Source organism: Chlorocebus sabaeus, chromosome 13, assembly GCF_047675955.1.
Source record: "Chlorocebus sabaeus isolate Y175 chromosome 13, mChlSab1.0.hap1, whole genome shotgun sequence".
In the NCBI taxonomy this organism is placed as follows: Eukaryota; Metazoa; Chordata; class Mammalia; order Primates; family Cercopithecidae; genus Chlorocebus; species Chlorocebus sabaeus.
In genome coordinates, this window is record NC_132916.1 from 31678618 (window position 1) to 31699743 (window position 21126).

At 41.4% G+C, this 21126-nt stretch overlaps 1 protein-coding gene across 3 annotated transcripts in view; it reads right to left on the minus strand.

Annotated features, from left to right (window-relative positions):
- PDSS2 (decaprenyl diphosphate synthase subunit 2) overlaps positions 1–15025 on the minus strand; it is a 298703-nt gene extending 283678 nt beyond the window's left edge. For 2 of the 3 annotated variants that reach the window (XM_008007441.3, XM_008007440.3), the window contains exon 1: positions 14433–15025. In XM_008007441.3, the coding sequence (XP_008005632.1) occupies positions 14433–14728 (296 nt within the window). In that variant the 5' untranslated portion in view covers positions 14729–15025. The remainder of the gene's footprint in view (positions 1–14432) is intronic. The other variant, XM_008007438.3, reaches the window with a different exon arrangement.
- Between the last annotated feature and the right edge of the window lie 6101 nt (positions 15026–21126).

Sequence of the window (21126 nt, forward strand, 5' to 3'; positions counted from 1 at the left end):
TTACAGATGAAGAAACTAAGGCACAGAGAAGTTAGGTAAATTGCCTAAGATCTCATCGCTTGACAGTGGTAGAGGCAGGATGTGAACGCAAATAGTCTGATTCCAGAGCTCATGCTTACTATACTGTCTCTCATAAATTCCTGGACGGCAGCAACTGGGTCTTATTCTTGTTTGTACACCCATCCCCAGAGCACCTCAAATATTTGTGGAATGAATTAAAATTTATAATTTTCTCCTAGTCATCCAAGAAAAAGTTCTTCATAAGTAATGTAGGTTTTCAGTCAGTAATTACAGAACTGAATCTAGAAAGGGTCTTTCATAAACATGGAAAAGACTAAAATTAAATTTCTAATAATAAATTCAAAGAGCTCTGAAGAATTTTACCATGCAGAAAGGGCTAATAAGGTTTTTTAGGTAGCCAAGTAACTGTAGTGAACTGAGGAACATAAAGTCCCTACAAAGGAATCAACATACCCTAAGAGAAGAGACTAAATGTCATAATTTGTCTCTAATAACTACATACTAAATTAATCCTATCCATTTAAATCTGAAATTGAGAGCACAGTGTTTTGAAGGCAAAAGCATAAAGGCAGAGTATTTAAACAAAAATTTAATCCTAAAAGCCAAATCTGTCAAGAGTAATCAATGAAAATAAATAAAGCTTTATTACTCAAAGTATCAGCTATGTTTTAGAAACAACAAAAGTCTAACCAATTCTCTATTAGAAAAGTGTTGGTCATTGCCTGTGAAACAACTAAAAGTACTTAAATTTTAGTGATTTATACAGAAATTTAAGTAATTAAAATTTATATATAACTTTTTATAAATCATATATTATATATATATTCCACAAGTGGATAATTACATTTAGTTAGGGAAACAGTAATAAAACCATTGGATAGAAGTTGTGTTGAGAGGAATGGGACAGTTGATGCATGTTGTTACCTTCAGTTTCTCCCATTCTACCAATCTATGTCACATACCTGGGCCATCCCACATATCACTGTTCAGCTTGGACAAGTCCACTATCCCTCATCCAAAGTCCTTGAAACTAAACCAAATGTCTTTGAGAATCCAAAATTTTTCTGATTTTAGGAAGGTGCATTTTACCCAACACTGCAGCAGGAACTGGGCAGCACCCTGTAATCAAAAGCCTTAATATTTCTGCATCAAATGCAAAAATATTCATATTAAATGGGATAAACAAAGACTATAAATAGCCTCACATCAGTTCAGGTCAGATTTATAAGTCTAAAAAAAAATTCTGTTTTCTGAGCTTTTCAGATTTTTAAATTGTGGAAAAAGGATTACAGACTTATACTATTACATTGCATTCAACCTGGCTTATTCTCTGCTTGAGAACTGACAACGGCTCCCTTACCTGCCACATTCAGACACAACATTAATTTCCAGACTAGTCTGCAATTGGCAACATTACTAGAAATCATCTAGTCAAACTCCTTACTTCATTGCTTAGGAAACTAAAGCCCAAAGAGATAAAATGTCTTGCCTGGGGATAACACAGTTAAGTACTGACAGAGATGAAACTACAACTCACACATCTCTGTCTCCCAGATCTTCTTTCTCTTTCTCTCTCTGTCTCTCTGTCTGTCTGTTTGTGTGTGTGTGTCTCTCTCTCTGGATTTGAAGTGCTTTTTTTAAGGCTTTTCAAAATAAGAAATAATTGGTGAGGTGCGGTGGCTCATGCCTGTAATCCCAGCACTTTGAGAGGCCGAGGTGGGTGGATCACGAGGTCAAGAGATCAAAACCAACATGGTGAAACCCCGTCTCTACTAAAAATATAAAAATTAGCTGGGCGTGGTGGTGCACACCTGTAATCCCAGCTACTAGGGAGGCTGAGGCAGGAGAATTGCTTGAACCTGGGAGGTGGAGATTGCAGTGAGCCAAGATTGCGCCACTGCACTCCAGCCTGGCAACGAAGCAAGACGCTGTCTGAGAGAAAAAAAAAAAAAAGAAATAATTACATACAAACACAAAGTTGCTAAAACACTACAGAGTCCTACATACCCTTCACTCAATGGTGAAATCGTGTAATAGCTATAGAACACTAAAACCAAAAAACTGATATTGATAGATTGTTAACTACAGACCTTATTCCATTTTCAGCATCTTTTAACCTGCGTTTATTCTTTGTGTAGGTGTACAGAGTTCTTTGCAACTGTATTAGTCTCTTCTCACATTGCTATAAGGCCATACCCAAGACTGGGTAATCATAAAGAGGCTTAATTGATTCACAGTTCCACATGGCTGGGGAGGCCTCAGGAAACTTACAATCATGGCCAAAAGCACCTCTTCACAGGGCAGCAGAAGAGAGAATGAGTGCCAGTAGGGGAAATGCCAGATGTTTATAAAACCATCAGATCTCATGAGAACTCACTCACTATCATGAGAACAGCCCCAATGATTAAATTATCTCCCACCAGTTCCCTCCCATGACACATGGGAATTATGGGGATTACAATTCAAGATGAGATTTAGGTGGGGACATTCTGACCCTGGCCCCTCCCAAATCTCATGTGCTCACATTTCAAAATGCAATCATGCCCTTCCAACAGTCCCCCAAAGTCTTAACTCATTCCAGCATTAACCTAAAACTCCAAGTCCAAAGTTTCATGTGAGACAAGGCAAGTCTCTTCTGCCTATAAGTCTATAAAATCAAAAGCAAGTGAGTTACTACCTAGACACATCTCTCTGGGGCTACAGGCACTGGGTAAATACATCTGTTCCAAATGGTATAAATTGGCCAAAACAAAGGGGCTACAGGCCCCATGCAAGTCCAGAATCCAATAGGGCAGTTATTAAACCTTAAAGTTCCAAAATGATCTCCTTTGATTCCATGTCTCACATCCATGTCACACTGACACAAGAGGTGGGCTCCCACAGTCTTGGGAAACTCTGCCCCTGTGGCTTTGCAAGGAACAGCCCCTCTCCTGGCTGCTTTCACAGCTGGCATTGAGTGTCTGAGGCTTTTCTAGGCACACGGTGTAAGCTGTAGGTGGATCTACCATTCTGGGGTCTAAAGGACATTGGCTCTCTTTTCACAGCTCCACTAGGCAGTACCCCAGTGGGAACTCTGTGTGAGGGTTCCAACCCTACATTTCCCTTTTGCACTGCCCTAATAGAGGTTCTCCATGAGGGCTCCACCCCTAGCAGCAGACTTTTGCTTAGATATCCAGGAATTTTCATACATTCTCTGAAATCTAGGCAGAGATTTCCAAACCTCAATTATTATCTTCTACACACCGCAAGCTCAACACCACATGGAAGCTGCCAAGGCTTGGGGCTTGCACCCTCTGAAGCAACAGCCTGAGCTGTACCTTGGCCCCTTTTAGCCATGGCTGAAGCTGCTGAGATGCAGGGCACCAAGTCCAGAGGCTGCATACAGCAGGGGGGGCTGGACCTGGCCCAGGAAACCATTTTTGTCCCTCAGGCCTCCAGGCCTATGATGGGAGGAGCTGCCAAGAAGGTCTCTGACATATCCTGAAGACATTTTCCCCCATTGTCTTGGCAATTAGCATTTGGCTCCTCACTAGTTATGCAAATTTCTGCAGCCTGCTTGAATTTCTCCGCAGAAAATGAGCTTTTCTTTTCTATTGCAACATCAGGGTTGCAAATTTTCTAAACTTTTATGTTCTGTCACCTCTTGAAAGCTTTGCTGCTTAAAAATTTCTTCCACTAGATACCCTAAATCATCTCTCTCAAGTTCAAAGTTCCACAGATCTCTAGGGCAAGGGCAAAAAGCCACCAGTCTCTTTGCTAAAGCATAGCAAGAATGACCTTTACTCCAGTTCCCAAAAAGTTTCTCATTTCCATCTAAGACAACCTCAGCCTGGATTTCATTGTCCATATCACTATTGGCATTTTGTCAAAGCCATTCAACAAGTCTCTAGAAGTTCCAAACTTTCACACGTCTTCTTCTGAGCTCTCCAAGCCATTCCAACCTCTGCCTGTTATCCAGCTGCAAAGTCGCTTCCACGTTTTCAGGTATCTTTACAGCAGCACCCCACTCTCTGTGGTACCAACTTACAGTATTAGTCTGTTCTCACATTGCTCTATGGAGATGCCCCAAACTGGGTAACTTACAAAGAAAAGAGATTTATTGATCCAGAGTTCCACATCATGGCAGAAGGCACCTCTTCACAGGGCGCCAGGAGAGAGAATGAGTGCCAGCAGGGGAAATGCCAGATGCTTATAAAACCATCAGCTTTTGTGAGAAGTCATTCACTATCATGAAAACAGCCTGGGGGAAACTGCCCCCATGATTTGATTACCCACCCACTGAGTCCCTCCCATGTGGGGATTATGGGGATTACAATTCAAGAGGAGACTTGGGTGGGGACACAGCCAAACCGTATCAGCAACTTCATCCCATGTATAAATTCACGCACCCACCACCACAAGACTCCCAACTGTTCTACCACAATATTCCTCTTTGTATTTACACTCCTCCCTATTCCCCACATTGTCCCAGACTCCAGAAAACACTTACTGTTCTCCATCTCCAGTTCTGTCATTTTGAAAATGACATAAATGTTATATAAATGGAATCAGACAATATATAAACTTTTGAGATAGGCATTTTAAAAAATACGATAAAATTTACATAAAATTTACCATCTTAACCATTTTTAAGTGTACAGCTCAGTAGCATTAAGTATATTCACAGTGCTGTACAAGCCATCTCCAGAACTTCTTATCTTGCAAAACTGAAATCCTGTAACTACTAAACAACTCTCCATTTCCCCCTTCTTCCAGTCCCTGGAGACCAGTCTGTTTCTACACACAGTTTCTCTAAATGCGACTATTCTAGACACTTTATATAAGTGGAATCATACAGTATTTGTCCTTTTGGGACTGGCTTATTTCACCTAGCATAATGCCCTCCATATTTCACTTAGCATAATGTCCTCCAGGTTCATCCATATTATGACACATGTGCAACTTCAAACACATGGGCTCAAACAATCTTCCCACTTCAGCCTCTAGAGCAGCTGTCTAGCTAATTTATTTTTAGGAGCCACCATGTCTAGTTAATTTATTTTTTTATAGAGATGAGATCTCACTATGTTGCCCAAGCTAGTCTCAGACTCCTGGCCTCAAGTGATCCTCCCACCTCAGCTTCCCAAAGTGTTGGGATTATAGGCATGAGCCACTGTGCCTGCACCCTCCTTCTTTTTTAAGGCTGAATAATATTCCATGGTAATATATACCACATTTTGTTAATCCATTCAACCATCAATGGACAACTGGGTTGCTTCTACCTCTTGGCTACTGTGAATACTGCTGCTATGAACATGGGTATACAAATATCTCTTTGAGACACCGCTTTCAATTCTTTTGGAAACAGACCCAGAAGCAGAATTGCTGGATCATATGATAATTCTATTTTTAATTTTTTGATGAATGAGATTGACTTTTTTCACTCAGAGTAATTCCTCTGAGATTCACCCAAGTTGTTGTGTGTATCAATGGTTCATTTCTTTTTATTGTTGCGTAGCATTTCATTGTTCTGTATGTACCACAGTTTGTTCAACCACTCACTAGGACATTTGGGCTGTTTCCAGTTGGGAAATAATTAAAGACAAAATTAAAACAGTATAACAAACAGTATATATGTAGAGGATAAATTAAAGAAAGGAAAACTTTGAATGTAAGGGAAAGAATGCTGAGGAATCAATTCACAATGACCAACTACGAAATTCCAACATGAGAGAGAAAATGGTGGGAACCATGATACTGAAGAAATAACACACAAAATCATCCCAAAATAAAGGATATAGGATTAAGTTAAGAAGATCCTCATTCTTCACTCCAAAAACCATCAAGGTGAAATTTTGGAACATCATTCTAAAGAAAGGATTTTTCCTCTAGAAAGAACACACAGACCTATCCAAGCTGTGGAATGAAAATGGCATCAATACAAGAAACTTAACTGCAAAGGAGAAATATATATATGTAGGATTTTCTACCTACAATTCTATAGGTTATGGCAGCCTATTACAAATAAAGCTGCCACAAACATTTGTGTATAGGTTTTGGTATGGACAGAAGTTTTTATTTCTCTGGGATAAATGCTCAGGAGTCTGATTGCTGGGCTATATGGTAAGTGTATGTTTAAACTGATTGATCAATCAAGCGATTGACTGATTGAGACAGGGTCTGACTCTGTCACCCACGCTGAAGTGCAGTGGCACAATCACAGCTCACTGTAGCCTCTAACTTCCGCGCTCAAGTGATCCTCCTACCTCAACCTCCCAAGTAGCTGGGACCACAGGCATGCACCACCACACCCAACTAATTTTTTTATATATTTTGTAGAGACAGCATTTTGCCACATTGCCCAGGCTGGTCTTGAACTCCTGGACTCAAGTGATCTGCCTGCCTCAGCTTCCCAAAGTGCTGGGATTACAGGTGTGAGCCACTGTGCCCAGTCGTATGTTTAATTTTATAAGAAATTGCTATGCTGTTTTCCAGAGGGGCCGAACCATTTTACATTCCCATCAGCAATGTATGAGAAATCTAGTTTCTCTGCATTGTTACAAGAATTACATATTATATTTTTTATTTTAGCCATTCTAATTGGTACATAGTAGTATCCCATTGTTGGTAGAAGAGCTGAGGCAGGACTGGCTTGTCTGTCATAATGTAAAGGAGTCTTGGAAGATGTCCAGGGTCTAAAATCCCTCATGGCCTTTGGAACACCAAGCTCTGTGCCAAAGGGTGGAAGGCTGCACTGCTGCACCACAAATCTAAGCCCAGGGCATAAAACCCCTTGTGGCTTGGATGGAACCCAGGGCTCAGGGCATAAAACCCCTCATAGCCTCTCGAATGTGCACAGACTTCTTGGTTCCTTGCTTCTTTCTTGTAAACATGTCCTCCATTATCTCAAGCAGCAGAGCATATTCTATATGCGTCAAAGGAAATGCTAAACCATCACAGCTACATTTAATGCACCACTACCTTTCTACCCCCACGTCCCCATGCCCTCACCTGTTAACCCTCATGTCCTCACCACCTGCTTCTTTGTTTGTTCACCAATAAATAGGGTGGGCTCCCAGAGCTCGGGGCCTTTGCAGCCTCCAATCTAGCACTGGCCCCCTGGACCCACTTCATGCACTCTTAACTTGTCTTTTCTCATTCCTTTGACCCCACCGGACTTTGTAGCCCCCACAGCCTGGTGTTGGGCCTGATCACCCCAACATCCCATCATGATTTTAATTTGCATTTCCCAAATGGCTAGTAATGTTGAACATCTTTTCATATGCTTACTTGCTATCTTTATAGGTTTTTCTTTTAGCCCATTTTCTTTTCTTTCTTCTTCTTCTCTTTTTGTTTATTAAGTGACAAAGTCTTGCTCTGTTGCCGAGGCTAGAGTGCAGTGGTACAATCATAGTTCACTGCAGACTTGAAGTCAAAGTCTTGGGTTCAAGGAAGCCTCCTGCCTCTGTTTCCCTAGTAGCTGGGATTACAGGCATGAACCACCACACAAGCTTTTTTCCCCATTTCCTAATTGTATTGTTTGCTTTCTTGAGTTTAGAGTTTTGTTTTTTTTTTTTTTTTTTTTTGGTTTGTTTGTTTTTTGTGACGGAGTATCACTCTGTTGCCCTGGCTGGAGTGCAGTGCCATGATCTCACTGCAACCTCCACCTCCCAGATTCAAGTGATTCTCCTGCCTAAGCCTCCAGAGTAGATGGGACTACAGGCGCCCGCCACCACACCTGGCTAATTTTTGTATTTTTAGTAGAGACAGGGTTTCACCATGTTAGCCAGGCTGGACTCAAACTCCTGGCCTCAAGTGATCCACCTGCCTTGGCCTCCCAAAGTTCTGGGATTACAGGCGTGAGCCACCACACCCGGTCTCTTGAGTTGAGAGAGTTCTTTATAGAATCTGGATACAAGTCCTTCTTTGAATATGTGATTTGCAAATATTTTCTACCAGTCTATGGCTAAACTTTTCACCCTCTTTACAGGGTCTTTCACAGAGCTAAGTATCAAACTTTTTTCTTTTTTTCTCGAGACGGAGTCTCAGTCTGTCGCCCAGGCTGGAGTGCAGTGGCATGATCTCAGCTCACTGCAACCTCCACCTCCTAAGTTCAAGCGATTCTCCTGCCTTAGCCTCCTGAGTAGCTGGGATTACAGGCGCACACCACCATGCCCAGCTAATTTTTATATTTTTAGTAGAGACAGGGTTTCACCATGTTGGTCAGGCCAGTATCGAACTCCTGACCCTGTGATCCGCCTGCCTCAGCCTCCCAAAGTGCTGGAATTACAGGTGTGAACCACCACACCCGGCCAGTCTTGAACTTTTATGGGGTCCAATTATTGTTTTCTTTTACGAATTGAGTTTTTGGTGTCATGTCTAAAAACTGCTTACCTAGCCCTAGGTCCTGAAGATGTGTTTTGTTTTGTTTTGTTTTGTTTTGAGACTGAGTCTTGCTCTGTCACCCAGGCTGGAATGTAGTGGCATAGTCACGGCTCGCTGCAACCTCCGCCTCCTGGGCTCGAGTGATTCTCGTCTCAAACTCCTGACCTAAGGTGATCCACCCACCTTAGCCTCCCAAAGTGCTGGGAATAGAGGCGTCAGCCACCCCACCCAGCTGTGATATTATCCTATGTTTTCTTCTGAAAGTTTTATAGTTTAACATTTCACGTTTAAATCTATTTTAAGTGGACATTTATTTCACAAATAATCCATTTTACACTGACTTTTAAAAAATATTGTATGAGGTTTAGGTCAAGGTTCATTTTTTTTGCCTACGATGTTCAATTGTTCCAGCCCTATTTTTGGAGAAAGAAGAAAACAAAACAAAACAAAACTATCCTCCCTCCATTGAATTGTTTTTGCACTTTTGTTAAAAATCAATTGGGCATATTTGTGTTGATCTATTTCTGGGTCCTCTATTCTGTTCCATTGATCTGTCTGTTCCTCTGCTAATACCACAGTGTTTTGATTGATGCAGCTATATAGTAAGATTTCACAGTAGGTGGAATGATTCCTCACCCATGTTTTCTTTTTCCAACATTTTAGCTATTCTAAAATGTTCTAGTTTTCACTATTCTAGCTCTATTCATGCTGCTCACTTTATTGCACTGCTTATCCTTGCTTTTAAGGTCTTCCCCGTACCTAGTAGAGGTATGGCAGCCTGGAGAAGAAAGGCGAAAAAAGAATCATGAAGGAAAAAAATAAATATTATACAACTACTACCCTAAAACATTACTCATGTAATTTTTATCCATTCTTTCTTCAATGGAGTCCCAATTTCTCCATGAAAAGTTCTCTACTATTCCAAGCCATCTCTCTATGTAGTAGCTCATTAACCACAAGTCACTTGTTTCCTTCTGTTAGATATTTGTAAATATCTTTTGTGTCAACTCACCAAGGGACAGGGTCCATGTTTTAGACTTCCTTTTTTTTTCTTTTTTTTTTTTGAGATAGGCTATCACTCCGTTGCCCAGGATGGAGTGCAGTAGCATGACCACAGCTCACTGCAGCCTCGACCTCTTGGGCTTAAGGGATCCTCTCAGCTCAGCCTCCCATGTAGCTAAGACCGCAGGCATGCACCAGCACACCTGGATAATTATTTGTATTTTTTGTAGAGATGGGGTTTCGCCATGTTGCTCAGGTTGGTCTCAAACTCCTGAGCTCAAGCAATCTGCCCACTTTGACCTCCCAAAGTTCTGGGATTGCAGGCATGAACCACCACAGCTGGTCTAGACTTCTTTATATCACTTCATAAGTTTCAATAAACATTTAGTAAATTAATTGGTGATTATCTAATTATAGATTACAACAGAGATCCTAGGAAATCTAGATGAACAAGAGTAAAAATGAGCTAAATGCTCTTCTATTCCTAGTAACAGAATCATTATCTCACCAAACCTCAGGATTTTTAATCTCATTTCTCATTTAGTGTTAAAGAATATATGTCACATCTAGGCTGTTTTTCCCTTTTCTTGACAAGATGTCTTAGGTAAAGAGATCAGTGAAGAGCAAATTACGGTGGTTTCCTTTTTTTTTTTCCTGCTGTTTGCTAACAAAGTCACCATTCATCTAAATTTTAGGGCTGATAGACATGATTCACCCCTAACATACCATGTAGCTTTATTTGAAAAATAAATGGCTCCAGCCTGGGAAACAAAGCAAGACTCTGCCTCAAAAAAATAAAAATAAAAAACAAAAAAATACAGCTGCTTAATCCATGATTTTAGTTATAATTTACAATAATCATTACCTGCTTAACCTCTGGATCAAATGCCTGCTCCTTTGCTGAAATACCTGTGTACAGTGTATACATATATATAGATAGATACAGATCCACACCCCAAAAGTTTCTTTATTGGCTGACTATGACTTTAGGCTGTTTAAATAATATGTAACACATTATCGTAGGTAAATAGAACAAAATTATATGCAGATTAGCTCTTTCTTTTCTTACAAAATATAGCAATTCATACCTACTACGACACCTTTGCAAAAACTTACTTATTCTGTGCCTTTCCAATTTTGTCACTGTACTATAGTACTACAAGGCAGGTTAGGCAACAATTAGGAAAGTTTTAGACCATTAGTCTCACAAACTTTCATCTAGGGTGCCTCTGGTGGCCTCTGAAGAGATCTTCTCCAAACCCTCATCTGATGTTCTTGCAACTACGTAGATGAACTACAGTTCTCATAATATACACATTAATAAGGCTCTTTTTAGCTCCACCCTTTTCAGTTCTGTGCTTTATTATGGACTACAATACTCACAATGCAATACTACAGCCCCTATCATTGACACTATCATTCCCATCAAACATCAAGAAACCTCCTACTGGATTACCAAAAACTAAGAAACCTGGGCCAGGCACAGTGGCTCACACCTGTAATTCCAAAACTTTGGGAGGCCGAGGTGGGCAGATCATGAGGTCAAGAGCTCGAGACCATTGTGGCCAACATGGTGAAACTCCTTCTCTACTAAAAATACAAAAATTAGCTGGGTGTGGTGGCGTGTGCCTGCAATCCCAGCTACTCGGGAGGCTGAGGCAGGAGAATCACTTGAACCAGGGAGCCAGAGGTTGCAGTGAGCCGAGATCACACCACTGCACTCCAGACTGGCAACAGAGCAAGACTCCGTCTCAAAAAAAAAAAAATTTAAAAATCTCTTAGTTCTCATGTTATGAGAACTAGGAGTAACCTGAACTCAGAAGTTGTTTATGAGAGTATAAACTGGTACATTCACTTTAGAAAGCATTCTAAAGATAAACATGTGCACATTCAACAATTACACTCCTGTTTTTATATCCTCATGACATGAACACCAAAGGACAGGCAAACATATTTATAACACCATTTTTCATAATACCAAGAAATGCAACAACCCAAATGTTAATTACAAGATGACTGTGAGGCCCAGCGCAGTGGCTCACGCCTATAATCCCGCACTTTGGGAGGCTGAGGTGGGCGGATCACGAGGTCAGGAGTTCAAGACTAGCCTGACCAACATGGTGAAACCCTGTCTCTACTAAAAATACAAAAATTAGCCAGGCATGGTGGCGGGCGCCTGACTAATTTTTGAGAGCTACTTGGGAGGCTGAGGCAGGAGAATCGCTTGAACCTGGGAGGCAAAGTTGCAGTGAGCCAAGCCTGTGCAATTGCACTCTAGTCTGGGCAACAAGAGTGAAACTCTGTCTCAAAATAAATAAATAAACAAATAAAAGATGACTGTGGTATATTCACACAACAGAATTTCATACACCAGTGAAAATCTAATGAACTACAGTCAAACACATCACACAGATGAATCTCAGAAACCATGAATTTTAAAAAGGAAGTCGCATAAGGCCATATGTAATAAACTACCATATTTGTACACTGCAAAGAAACCAGTAAAATGAAACATTATTATTTAGAAAAATAACAATGTAATTTTATTTATTTCATTTTGAGACAGGGTCTCTTGCCCAAACAGGAGTGCAGTGGCACAATCACGGCTCACAACAGCCTTGACCTCCCAGCTCAAGCAATCGCAATTCTCCCAAGTAGCTGGGACTACAGATGTGCACCCCCACGCCCAACTAATTTATTTTATTTTTTGTAGAGATAGGGTTTTGCTATGCTGCCCAGGCTGGTCTCGAACTCCTGGGCTCAAGCGATCTTTCTACTTTGCCTCCCAAAGTGCTGGGATCACAGACACATGAGCCACCACACCAGGACCCATGGTATTTTGAAAAGGAAAAATGTTTAAAAACAGTTTAGTGGGAGTCAGGGAGATGGACTGAGGAGTAAACATTTAGCTTCCACAGGACTGGTAAAGTTATAGTTCTTACGTTGGGTAATAGTAGGCTTATTCGTTTCATTAAGCTTTAAACATACTTGTGTGTGTATGTGTTTTGAGTGTGTATCATCTAGAATCTCTGGAAAACTAACATTCCAGCTAGTCATAAGGTGATGTTCCTGATAACTAGGAACAATGCCAAGGAATAAAATCACTTTATTATTACTATTTGATAACTTCTGTAGTAAGAAAATGACAGGTGCCTCAAAAAATTAAAGCAAGGGGTGGGTAAGGGAAGTGAGTGTGGCTAAAAAAGAGCAACATGAGGAATCCTTATAGTGCTGAAAATGTTCTTTATCTTAACTGTATCAACATAAATACCCTGCTTATGCTATTACACCATCGTTTAAAAAGATGTTACCATTGGGAGAAACAGGGTTAGGTGTATGTTAGATATCTTTGTGTTATTTCTTCCAACTGCATGTAAATCTACAACTACTTCAAAATAGAAGTTTACTTTTAAAAAACAACAACAGAAACAGGTCCTTTTAGTCCTGGATTTCTCCACCTTGGCACTATTGACATTTTGCAGCACCTAATTATTTCTTGTGGGTCTGTCCTGGGAATTGAAGGGTAGCATCCCTGGCCTCTATCCACTAAATGCCAGTAATGCTAGTAATGTGCCCCCATTTGTGACAACCAAAAATGTCTCCATACATGCCAAATGTCCCCAGGGTGGGAAAATTGCCCCAGTTGAGAACCAGTGCTCTAGTCATAAAAGCCAAGAAGAGATATGAAAATGTTCCTAATTGAAGAAGATGAAAGAGATAGAACAACTAAATGCAATACTTGATTCTGGACTGAATCCTGTCCTGGAGGGTAAAGAATGCTATAAAGAACATTATTAAACCAATTAACAAAATTGAAATTAAACGGCAGATTAAATAAAAGTATTGCATCAATATTAAATATACCTAAGTTGGTAACTGTAGTGTACTTATGTAAGAGATTACCGCTATGCTTAGGAAATACATACTGAAGTATTTAGGGGAAAAGGATCATGATGTATGCAATCTACCACCAAACGATTCAGAAAAAAACATATAGAAAGATATATACACGTAAATAGTATATATATGTGTGTTTATGCATTTAATGAATATATTGACATATATAGACATATATATCTACATAGTAGGTGAATCTGATTAAAGAGTATGCAAGTGTGTTCTTTGAACTGTATTATTTCTGTAACTTCGCTGTACGTTTAAACTAATTACATATCAGAAGTTGTGGGGTTTTTTTAAGCGGAAGGAAAAAAAAAACTTTTGGCCGGGCACGGTGGCTCACGCCTGTAATCCCAGCACTCTGGGAGGCCGAGGCCAGTGGATCACGAGGTCAGGAGATCGAGACCATCCTGGCTAACACGGTGAAACCCCGTCTCTACTAAGAACACAAAAACAAAATTAGCCGGGCATGGTGGCGGGCACCTGTAGTCCCAGCTACTCCAACCTGGGTGACAGAGCGAGATTCCGTCTCAAAACAAACAAACAAACAAAAAACAAAAACAACCAAAAAAAAAAACTTTATAAATCCTAAAGGCAGGTTTCACAGCAGTAGTACAGCATAAGTGATAAATATCCCAAGAAGATAATGACTACTAACGGGACAAATTCCTACTTCAACCCCAAGACATTCGTTGGAAATAATTATCTACCTTCAGCCTCTCTCTCTCTCTCCTTCCCTACTTTCTGGAGGTGACCCCCTGAACAGTGCGGGACAGAAAATTAATCTAGCCCATTAAAATAAAAAAAAAAAATTAAAAAAACCCCATCTCTAGGAAGTGACTCAATAAACATACATCCCCGCTTGATTTCTCCACAAATCGCTGAGGCATCTTCATCCTCAACAATTAAGAAGCAAAATCGCGGAAAGCATACAGTGTTTCAAAGAAAACCACTTATCCACTCAGCTGAGCAATAACGTTAACTGGACTAGAGAAGAGACAACATAGAATGTCTAGGAGGAGAGTAAAAAGGAAGGACTAAAAAGAGATAAACCAGGAGCCAGTCTGAGAGAGGTAGAATGCGTGTGCCTGCCAGAAAAAAAGTATTCCAATAAGTGCGAGTGTGTCAGCGGGAGAGGGGTAGCTCACCTGGCTGTGGTAAGCAGAGGGTGCTGAGTTCCCACCAGCTTCCGCACCTGCATAGCGATGTTGCTGAGCTCGTCGCTCAGCAGGCAGCGAAGGCTCATGAAGGACGTGGGGTACCCCACGATCTTCTCCGCCTCTGACACTACCTGATTCCAGTGGGCTGGGGACTTGGAGGACTGACCACGCCAAGAGCCCACCGAGGAGATGGTGTCGAGGGACGGGGACCACCACAGGCGACGCGGGGAACCCGAGGCTCCGAGATAACGGGGCAAGTGCAACAGCAGCTGCCGAAGGTTCATGGTTTGAGTCTGGAAGGGTCTGGGACCTGGGGGTATCCAGAGGTGGCGCGGGAAACAAAGCTGGGGCAGAGGAGGAACTTGCAGTAACTAAAAGGAAGCGGCAATTCTTGACCCTCAGAGGAGGGTGGCTTCCTGGAGCAGTGACCAGAAACGAACTTTAACTGCTGCTTTCTGCGGCCCAGTCTGGGCAAACAACAGCCCCAGCTCAGCACTGCCCCCGGCCACCCGGGGTAGAAACCACAACCGCTACCTATGTGGAAGACGCCATATTGGAGGCATGGAATGCGGCCTGCCGTAAAGACGGAGGCGGGTTGTTAAGAATGCTCTCTACTTTACGGCGTACCCGATAACGCCTCCGAAGGGGCGGTGCTTTGGAGGTGAACCCGGGAAGGCGAGGCGAGGCGAGGCTCCTCCCACCCCTCCGCCTTGGGCAAGCGAAGGTCGCAGGTGTCAGGGATCAGTTGTAGGGGGCGAGTGGTTCCTCTGCACACGGCGTGTGGGCCGAGTCTGGATTCATTAGAGTCCCCGGCACCCAGCACTGAGTCGCATGCATAAGTGTCACGAACAAGGGTCAGACCCTGGCTCGACCGCAAGGAAGGGCGTCGGGCGGAGGCACCAGTTCCTTCCGGAAGCCTTTCGTCGCTATAGCCGCCAGCCCCTGGAAGTGGCCGTGGCCGGGCGTGAAGGCGGCCCTTGGGGCTGCTTGCCTCCTGGAGCTGGGGCCACAGCTCAGTGGTGGAACGCCTAGTCGGGGCGTGGGGCTGAGCCCTCCTGCCCTCACGGCCCAACCAGACGAAAAGTGGCGTGGTGCGGCGGAAAGGGATCCCAAGGAAAGTCCTCGCATCCAACTTCGAATTACCGGCTTCGTCTCTGAGCCCTAGGAGAAACAGCGGTGCCTCCTTCCTGAGGGTGCGGAGAGGAAGAATGAAACGGTGCCGGCTCCCTGCCTCTTATCTAACTCTTTATGCCTAGCCTGAGCTCAACTCCAGGAATCAAGACTATCGCTGACTGGAATGCTTTTCACATACTAGTTCATGTATTACTTTATTTAATCCTCAGAACAGCCTCATTAAGTAGATAATATTAGTATTCTCCGTGTTTTGTATGAGGAAACTAAGGTGCAGTGGAGTCGTGTAAGTTGTCTAAGACCACACTACACAGGGATGTGAGCCCAGACAATCTGCTTTCAGAATCCGTATTCTAACCAAAAGATTACACTGTCTAAATAATAGGCTCCCATCCACTCTTTTCTCCTTATTGCTGAGAGGAAACAGCCAATGTGATTATCTTTTCAGTAATGCTGCCTTTTTTTTCCCCCCCAAATGTATCTAGGATCTTACCTCCTTATCACCTAAAACAGGTGTTAACCGTTCTTAATAAAGGATATATTATCCACTCTTAAAAATAGTTTGTAAAACTCAAACTTTCAAAATCCTTCCAAATTCATGGTATTTTATTTTTATTTTTTATTTGTTTTTTGAGATGGGTCTGAAAACTCTGTCGCCCAGGCAGGAGTGCAGGGGCGTGATCTCAGCTCACTGCAACATCTGCCTCCCAGGTTCAAGCAATTCTTGTGCCTCAGCCTCCCAAGTGGCTGAAACTACAGGCGCCCGCCACCATGCCTGGCTAACCTTTGTATTTTTAGTAGAGACAGGGTTTCACCATGTTGACCAAGCTGGTCTCAAACTCCTGACTTCGGGTGATCCGCCCACTTCGGCATCCCAAAGTGCTGGGATTACAGGTATGAGCTACCGTGCCCGGCCTGTCAGTATTTTTTAAATGAGCATCATGCATAATACTGTACCAGCCTCTTGAGCTACAAATAAAAATTGGGACTTAAAAACAAAGAGTAGTTGTTCACTTTGCGAAACAAGATGATTCTTTCTACAAAAGATTTAGCTTCATACTCTTCCTTCGGCAAGTTTTCCTTGTGATTTAAATTTTTTATGTTTTTACAAAAATTCAGTTTAGGTATAACTTTTCAGGGGCACATTTTATTTAACGTGAATTGTGATTATAAGTATTAAACACAGTCTATGCCCTCAAAGTAAGTAAGCTGAAGTTTGAAAATAATTCCTGTGAAAGAGATAAACTCTTGGCAACAAAATTCAGGTCTGTTAGGAGATGAAAATAAATATGGAGAGTGAGATACTTTACCATTCCAGGAGATGAAAATAAATATGGAGAGTGAGATACTTTACCATTCCAAGAAGTTCCAAGGCCAGAGCTTCTGGGTTATCCAAGGTGAAAGAAGTCATGAAAATACAAAGAGAGATAGAGACTAATGTGATACATTGTGCACCTGAGGCTGTTTTTTCAGCCTCATGGTACCTTAAGGGTAACTTTTCACGCAATTTCCTCAGTAGCAATTCACAGCATGTACTTTAATTTCTCCACAGAAGCCAAGTGCATTATTCTCTGGTCATACTCTATTAACCAAGTTTTTGATTATTCATGGGACTCTGGGTCCCATTTACTTTAAATAATCAGCACTTTCCTTTATACTTACAGTTAAAAGGTTGCATTATACTTAATGATAATCAGTTTTTAGAAGGTTAAAATGGTATTTGTTCTTTAATCTCCCAGATAAATATGTTATTCCTTAGAATCTTTATGATTAAAGAAATTTCTGAATTGCTAGTGACTTTTGGAGGAACAGGGAGGGGGAGTATCTGTGATTCTGCCCTTCCTCTGCCACTGATAATAGTTATTTTAAGGATATCTGTGAATGTGTGCATAAAGAAAGAATACAGCAGGATTTCTCAGCCTTGACATTATTGGCATTTTGGACCAGATAATTCTTTGCTGGGGGAAGTAGGGGCAGTCCTGAGTATTGTACGGTGTTGAGTAGCATTCCTGACCTCTACCTACTAGATGTTAGCAGCACCCCTTTGCAAGTTGTGACAACCAGGTATGTCTCCAAACATTACCAAATGTCTGTCCCCTGGAGTGCAAAATTGCCCACTGGGAAATGGGAGATGTTGAAAGAAAAAAACAGTGTCCATCCGTGACATTTACTCCTACAAAGCAGCAGAAGAGGTAGTCCTGGGTGAGAGTAGCCCTGCAGGTTAGAGAGTGGTCACTCCACAATCTATGGAAACTTTCAGCCACACTCAGGGACTTCCCCTTGGCATCGGAGTTGTTTTGGAGACAGCAAGCTGACTAAAAATGATCACAATTCCTCCTCTACGTTTTTCAGGATTCTGAAGCTTATACCAGTAGAACTCACTTACTGGCCACTCTGCATTCTACTGACCTTAAAAAGAAGTAAGGTCATATTTGATGTCCTTTTCTTTGGCTGGAAACGCAAGCCAACCTTGGAAAATACAAGGTCTTAACAAGGATAGTGATGGTGTGGGCGTTGGTATTTCCACGATTAGGTGAGTGGAAATAGAGATATTGCAGCCACCCTCCTTCTGTCAACCTGAATACAATCACCTATTATTTACCCTGAGAGAGTTCTTCCAAAGGCACATGAAAGCATCGTGGTGTATCTTGGGCCAAGATGATAAAAGGAGGCAAAAATCCAAAAGTTTGACCACCTACTTGGTTAGCAGGCTATGGAGATGCCACGTAGTGCATTGAGAATGCAAAATGGTACACGGCAGCTATGGAAGGGAATTTGATAATCCCTAGCAAAATTACATATATATTGCCCTCTGCCCTAGAAACCCACTTCTAGGAAAATATCCCAAAATATAAAATGACTTAAGCACAAGGTTATTCATTGCAGTATTATTTGTAATACCAAAAGATTGGAAACAATCCAGATAACCCCAAGGAAGAGTTGGTTGAACAAACTCGAGTAAATCTACACAGTGAAACTATGCAATTGTGAAAAAGAATGAGGGCCATTTCTTTACACCGAGGTGAAATGATCTTCAGAATATATATTAGTGTAAAAAGAAAAAACCCAAAGTGCAGAACAGTAGATGTGCCTTTTTTTTGTAAGACAGCTAAGCTACAAATGTATATTTGCATATATTTGGAATAGGAGGAAAAGTGGAGGAGACAGGCATGGAAGCTAGACTACTCTGAATATACCTTGGCTATATGGTTTTGATTTTAGAATCATGTATGTATTTTACATTTTCAAAATAATTTCAAATCCAAAAGAAAATTACAATTCCTAAAATTTGAAAACAAATAAGCTAAGTGTATATTAAGTTGGTGGCATAACCATACCAAGTAAACACTTTAATTACTTTAGAAAATACTGTTTTCGGCCACGTGCAGTGGCTCAAGCCTGTAATCCCAGCACTTTGGGAGGCCGAGACAGGTGGATCACGAGGTCAGGAGATCGAGACCATCCTGGCTAACACGGTGAAACCCCATCTGTACTAAAAAAAATACAAAACACTAGCCGGGCATAGTGGCGGGCGAGTCTTCCAGAGCAAGACTCCGTCTCAAAAAAAAAAAAAAAAAAAAGAAAGAAAATATTGTTTTCACTGTACAATCATAATAGAATATATATGCTCAGGATAAATAGAACTACAAGGATATCTTAAGCGTTAGTCAATAATCTTATTGCTAGTTGAAATACAGATAATATTATAGTACTTTCAAACTATTCTTGTATATTATAGGTAAAAACAATACTAGAGTTTTTAGGAACAGTGATTTTCAGAGTAAGTAGAATGGATGTAATATTAAAGTTGAATTAGAATATGAACTTATGATTCTTTTCTTTTAAAAAAATGTGTTTCTTATATCCCAGTAAGAATTGTTAGGGGAAAAAAAGAAACATTTTACTTCCTGTATCCTTTGGAAAGGCCTAGAAGTAATGACAATCTTGTAATAATAAGCACCTTTAGCATTCACATTTTTTTTTTTTTTTTTTTTTTTTTTTGAGACAGAGTCTCGCTCTGTCACCCAGGCTGGAGTGCAGTGGTGCAATTTCAGCTCACCACAACCTGCACCTCTTGAGTTCAAGCGATTCTCATGCCTCAGTTGCCCGAGTAACTGGGACTACCAGTGCATGCTACCACATCCAGCTAGTTTTTTATATTTTTAGTAGAGACAGGATTTTGCTATGTTGGCCAGACTCGTCTCAAACTCCTGAGCTCAGGTGATCCACCTGCCTCAACCTCCCAAAGTGCTGGGATTACAGGCATGAGCCACCACGCCCAGCCACATTTTACTTTCAAAAAACATCATTTCCTTTGAAAAGAAATGAGGCTCTTTGGAGGAATGGCAGATTTTTGTCTGGGGCAAGACATGTATATGATGAACCTTGAACATCTTGTGCCAGAAATCAAGAAAGCTATTAAAGTCCAAAGGGACAGGTCAAAGGCACAAAGGGATCAGCATAAAGGAGCTCCCACTGGTTGAGAAGAGGACAATCTGAGCACCCAAAAAAGAAAGAACTACAACTGATTGGAATTCATTGATTACATATAAATCGATGAGTTTATTATTACATATAACTGGGACAACATTCTGAATATTTGCAATGTCAAGAAAAAACTAAGCATTTATCCTTCCTTTCCTGTGTGAATTATATTTTGTGATGTCTTAGCCTGGCTTACCCCCTTGAAAGTTGAACCTGAGACAAGGGCTTACTTTTAGGTAGTTTATTTTGGACAGTGATCTCAGGAAGCAGAAGTGGATGACTAGGGAGAGTGAAACAGAGAGAGTCAGTACAAGGGTGTTATCTAGTTTGTCATCACTGTGGGCAATGAGGCCTTGAGCCATGTAGAATATACTTCATAATTGTCAGCTTGATGCAAGATAGCAGTTATTTATCAGCTCCTTTCTCCTATTGGTCCAAGTTTCCTCCTTGGGGCCTGAGCCCCCTCATACTTCTAAGCTGTCATGTGTGAGTGCTAGGCAAATGTCCCTCCTTTGTAGTGTCAGAGGAACTCAGGGACAGAAAATGAGATGTATGTGATGCAGATGAGGAGAGGTGCTCTCAGGTTACACCTGCAGGAAGCAGGTTGCTGCATCAATGGCCTTAGTAAAAGGTGGGCTGAGAGGATGTGAAACTGGGAACAAGCCACTTCTAATGGGGTAACCAGATGTCTCAGATCGATGAAGGAAAGTTCTACTTTATAAAAATAATTACATCAAATAAAAGAGAAGTGATAGAATCAGGAAATCAACATTTTACAATTCCTCATGAATTAGTTGATTTAGGCAACAATTATCAAAATGTGAGGCTGATGGGGAACCCTGCAATGAAGGTCTCAGGCTAACACCACCTGCAACTATTAACCAATCTCAGTGTCACTACGAGTGGGGAGTCCACCCATATGTGCCTCCTCCTGTGGTGCTTTATGAAGTACATACCACCACCTAAGAAATATTTTAGCTTAAACAGTTGAATCTAAATCTCATCAAGTCTTCAGGACTAACAGAAACATAGGAGAGGTAGAAATAAGTAAAATGGCATCATAAGG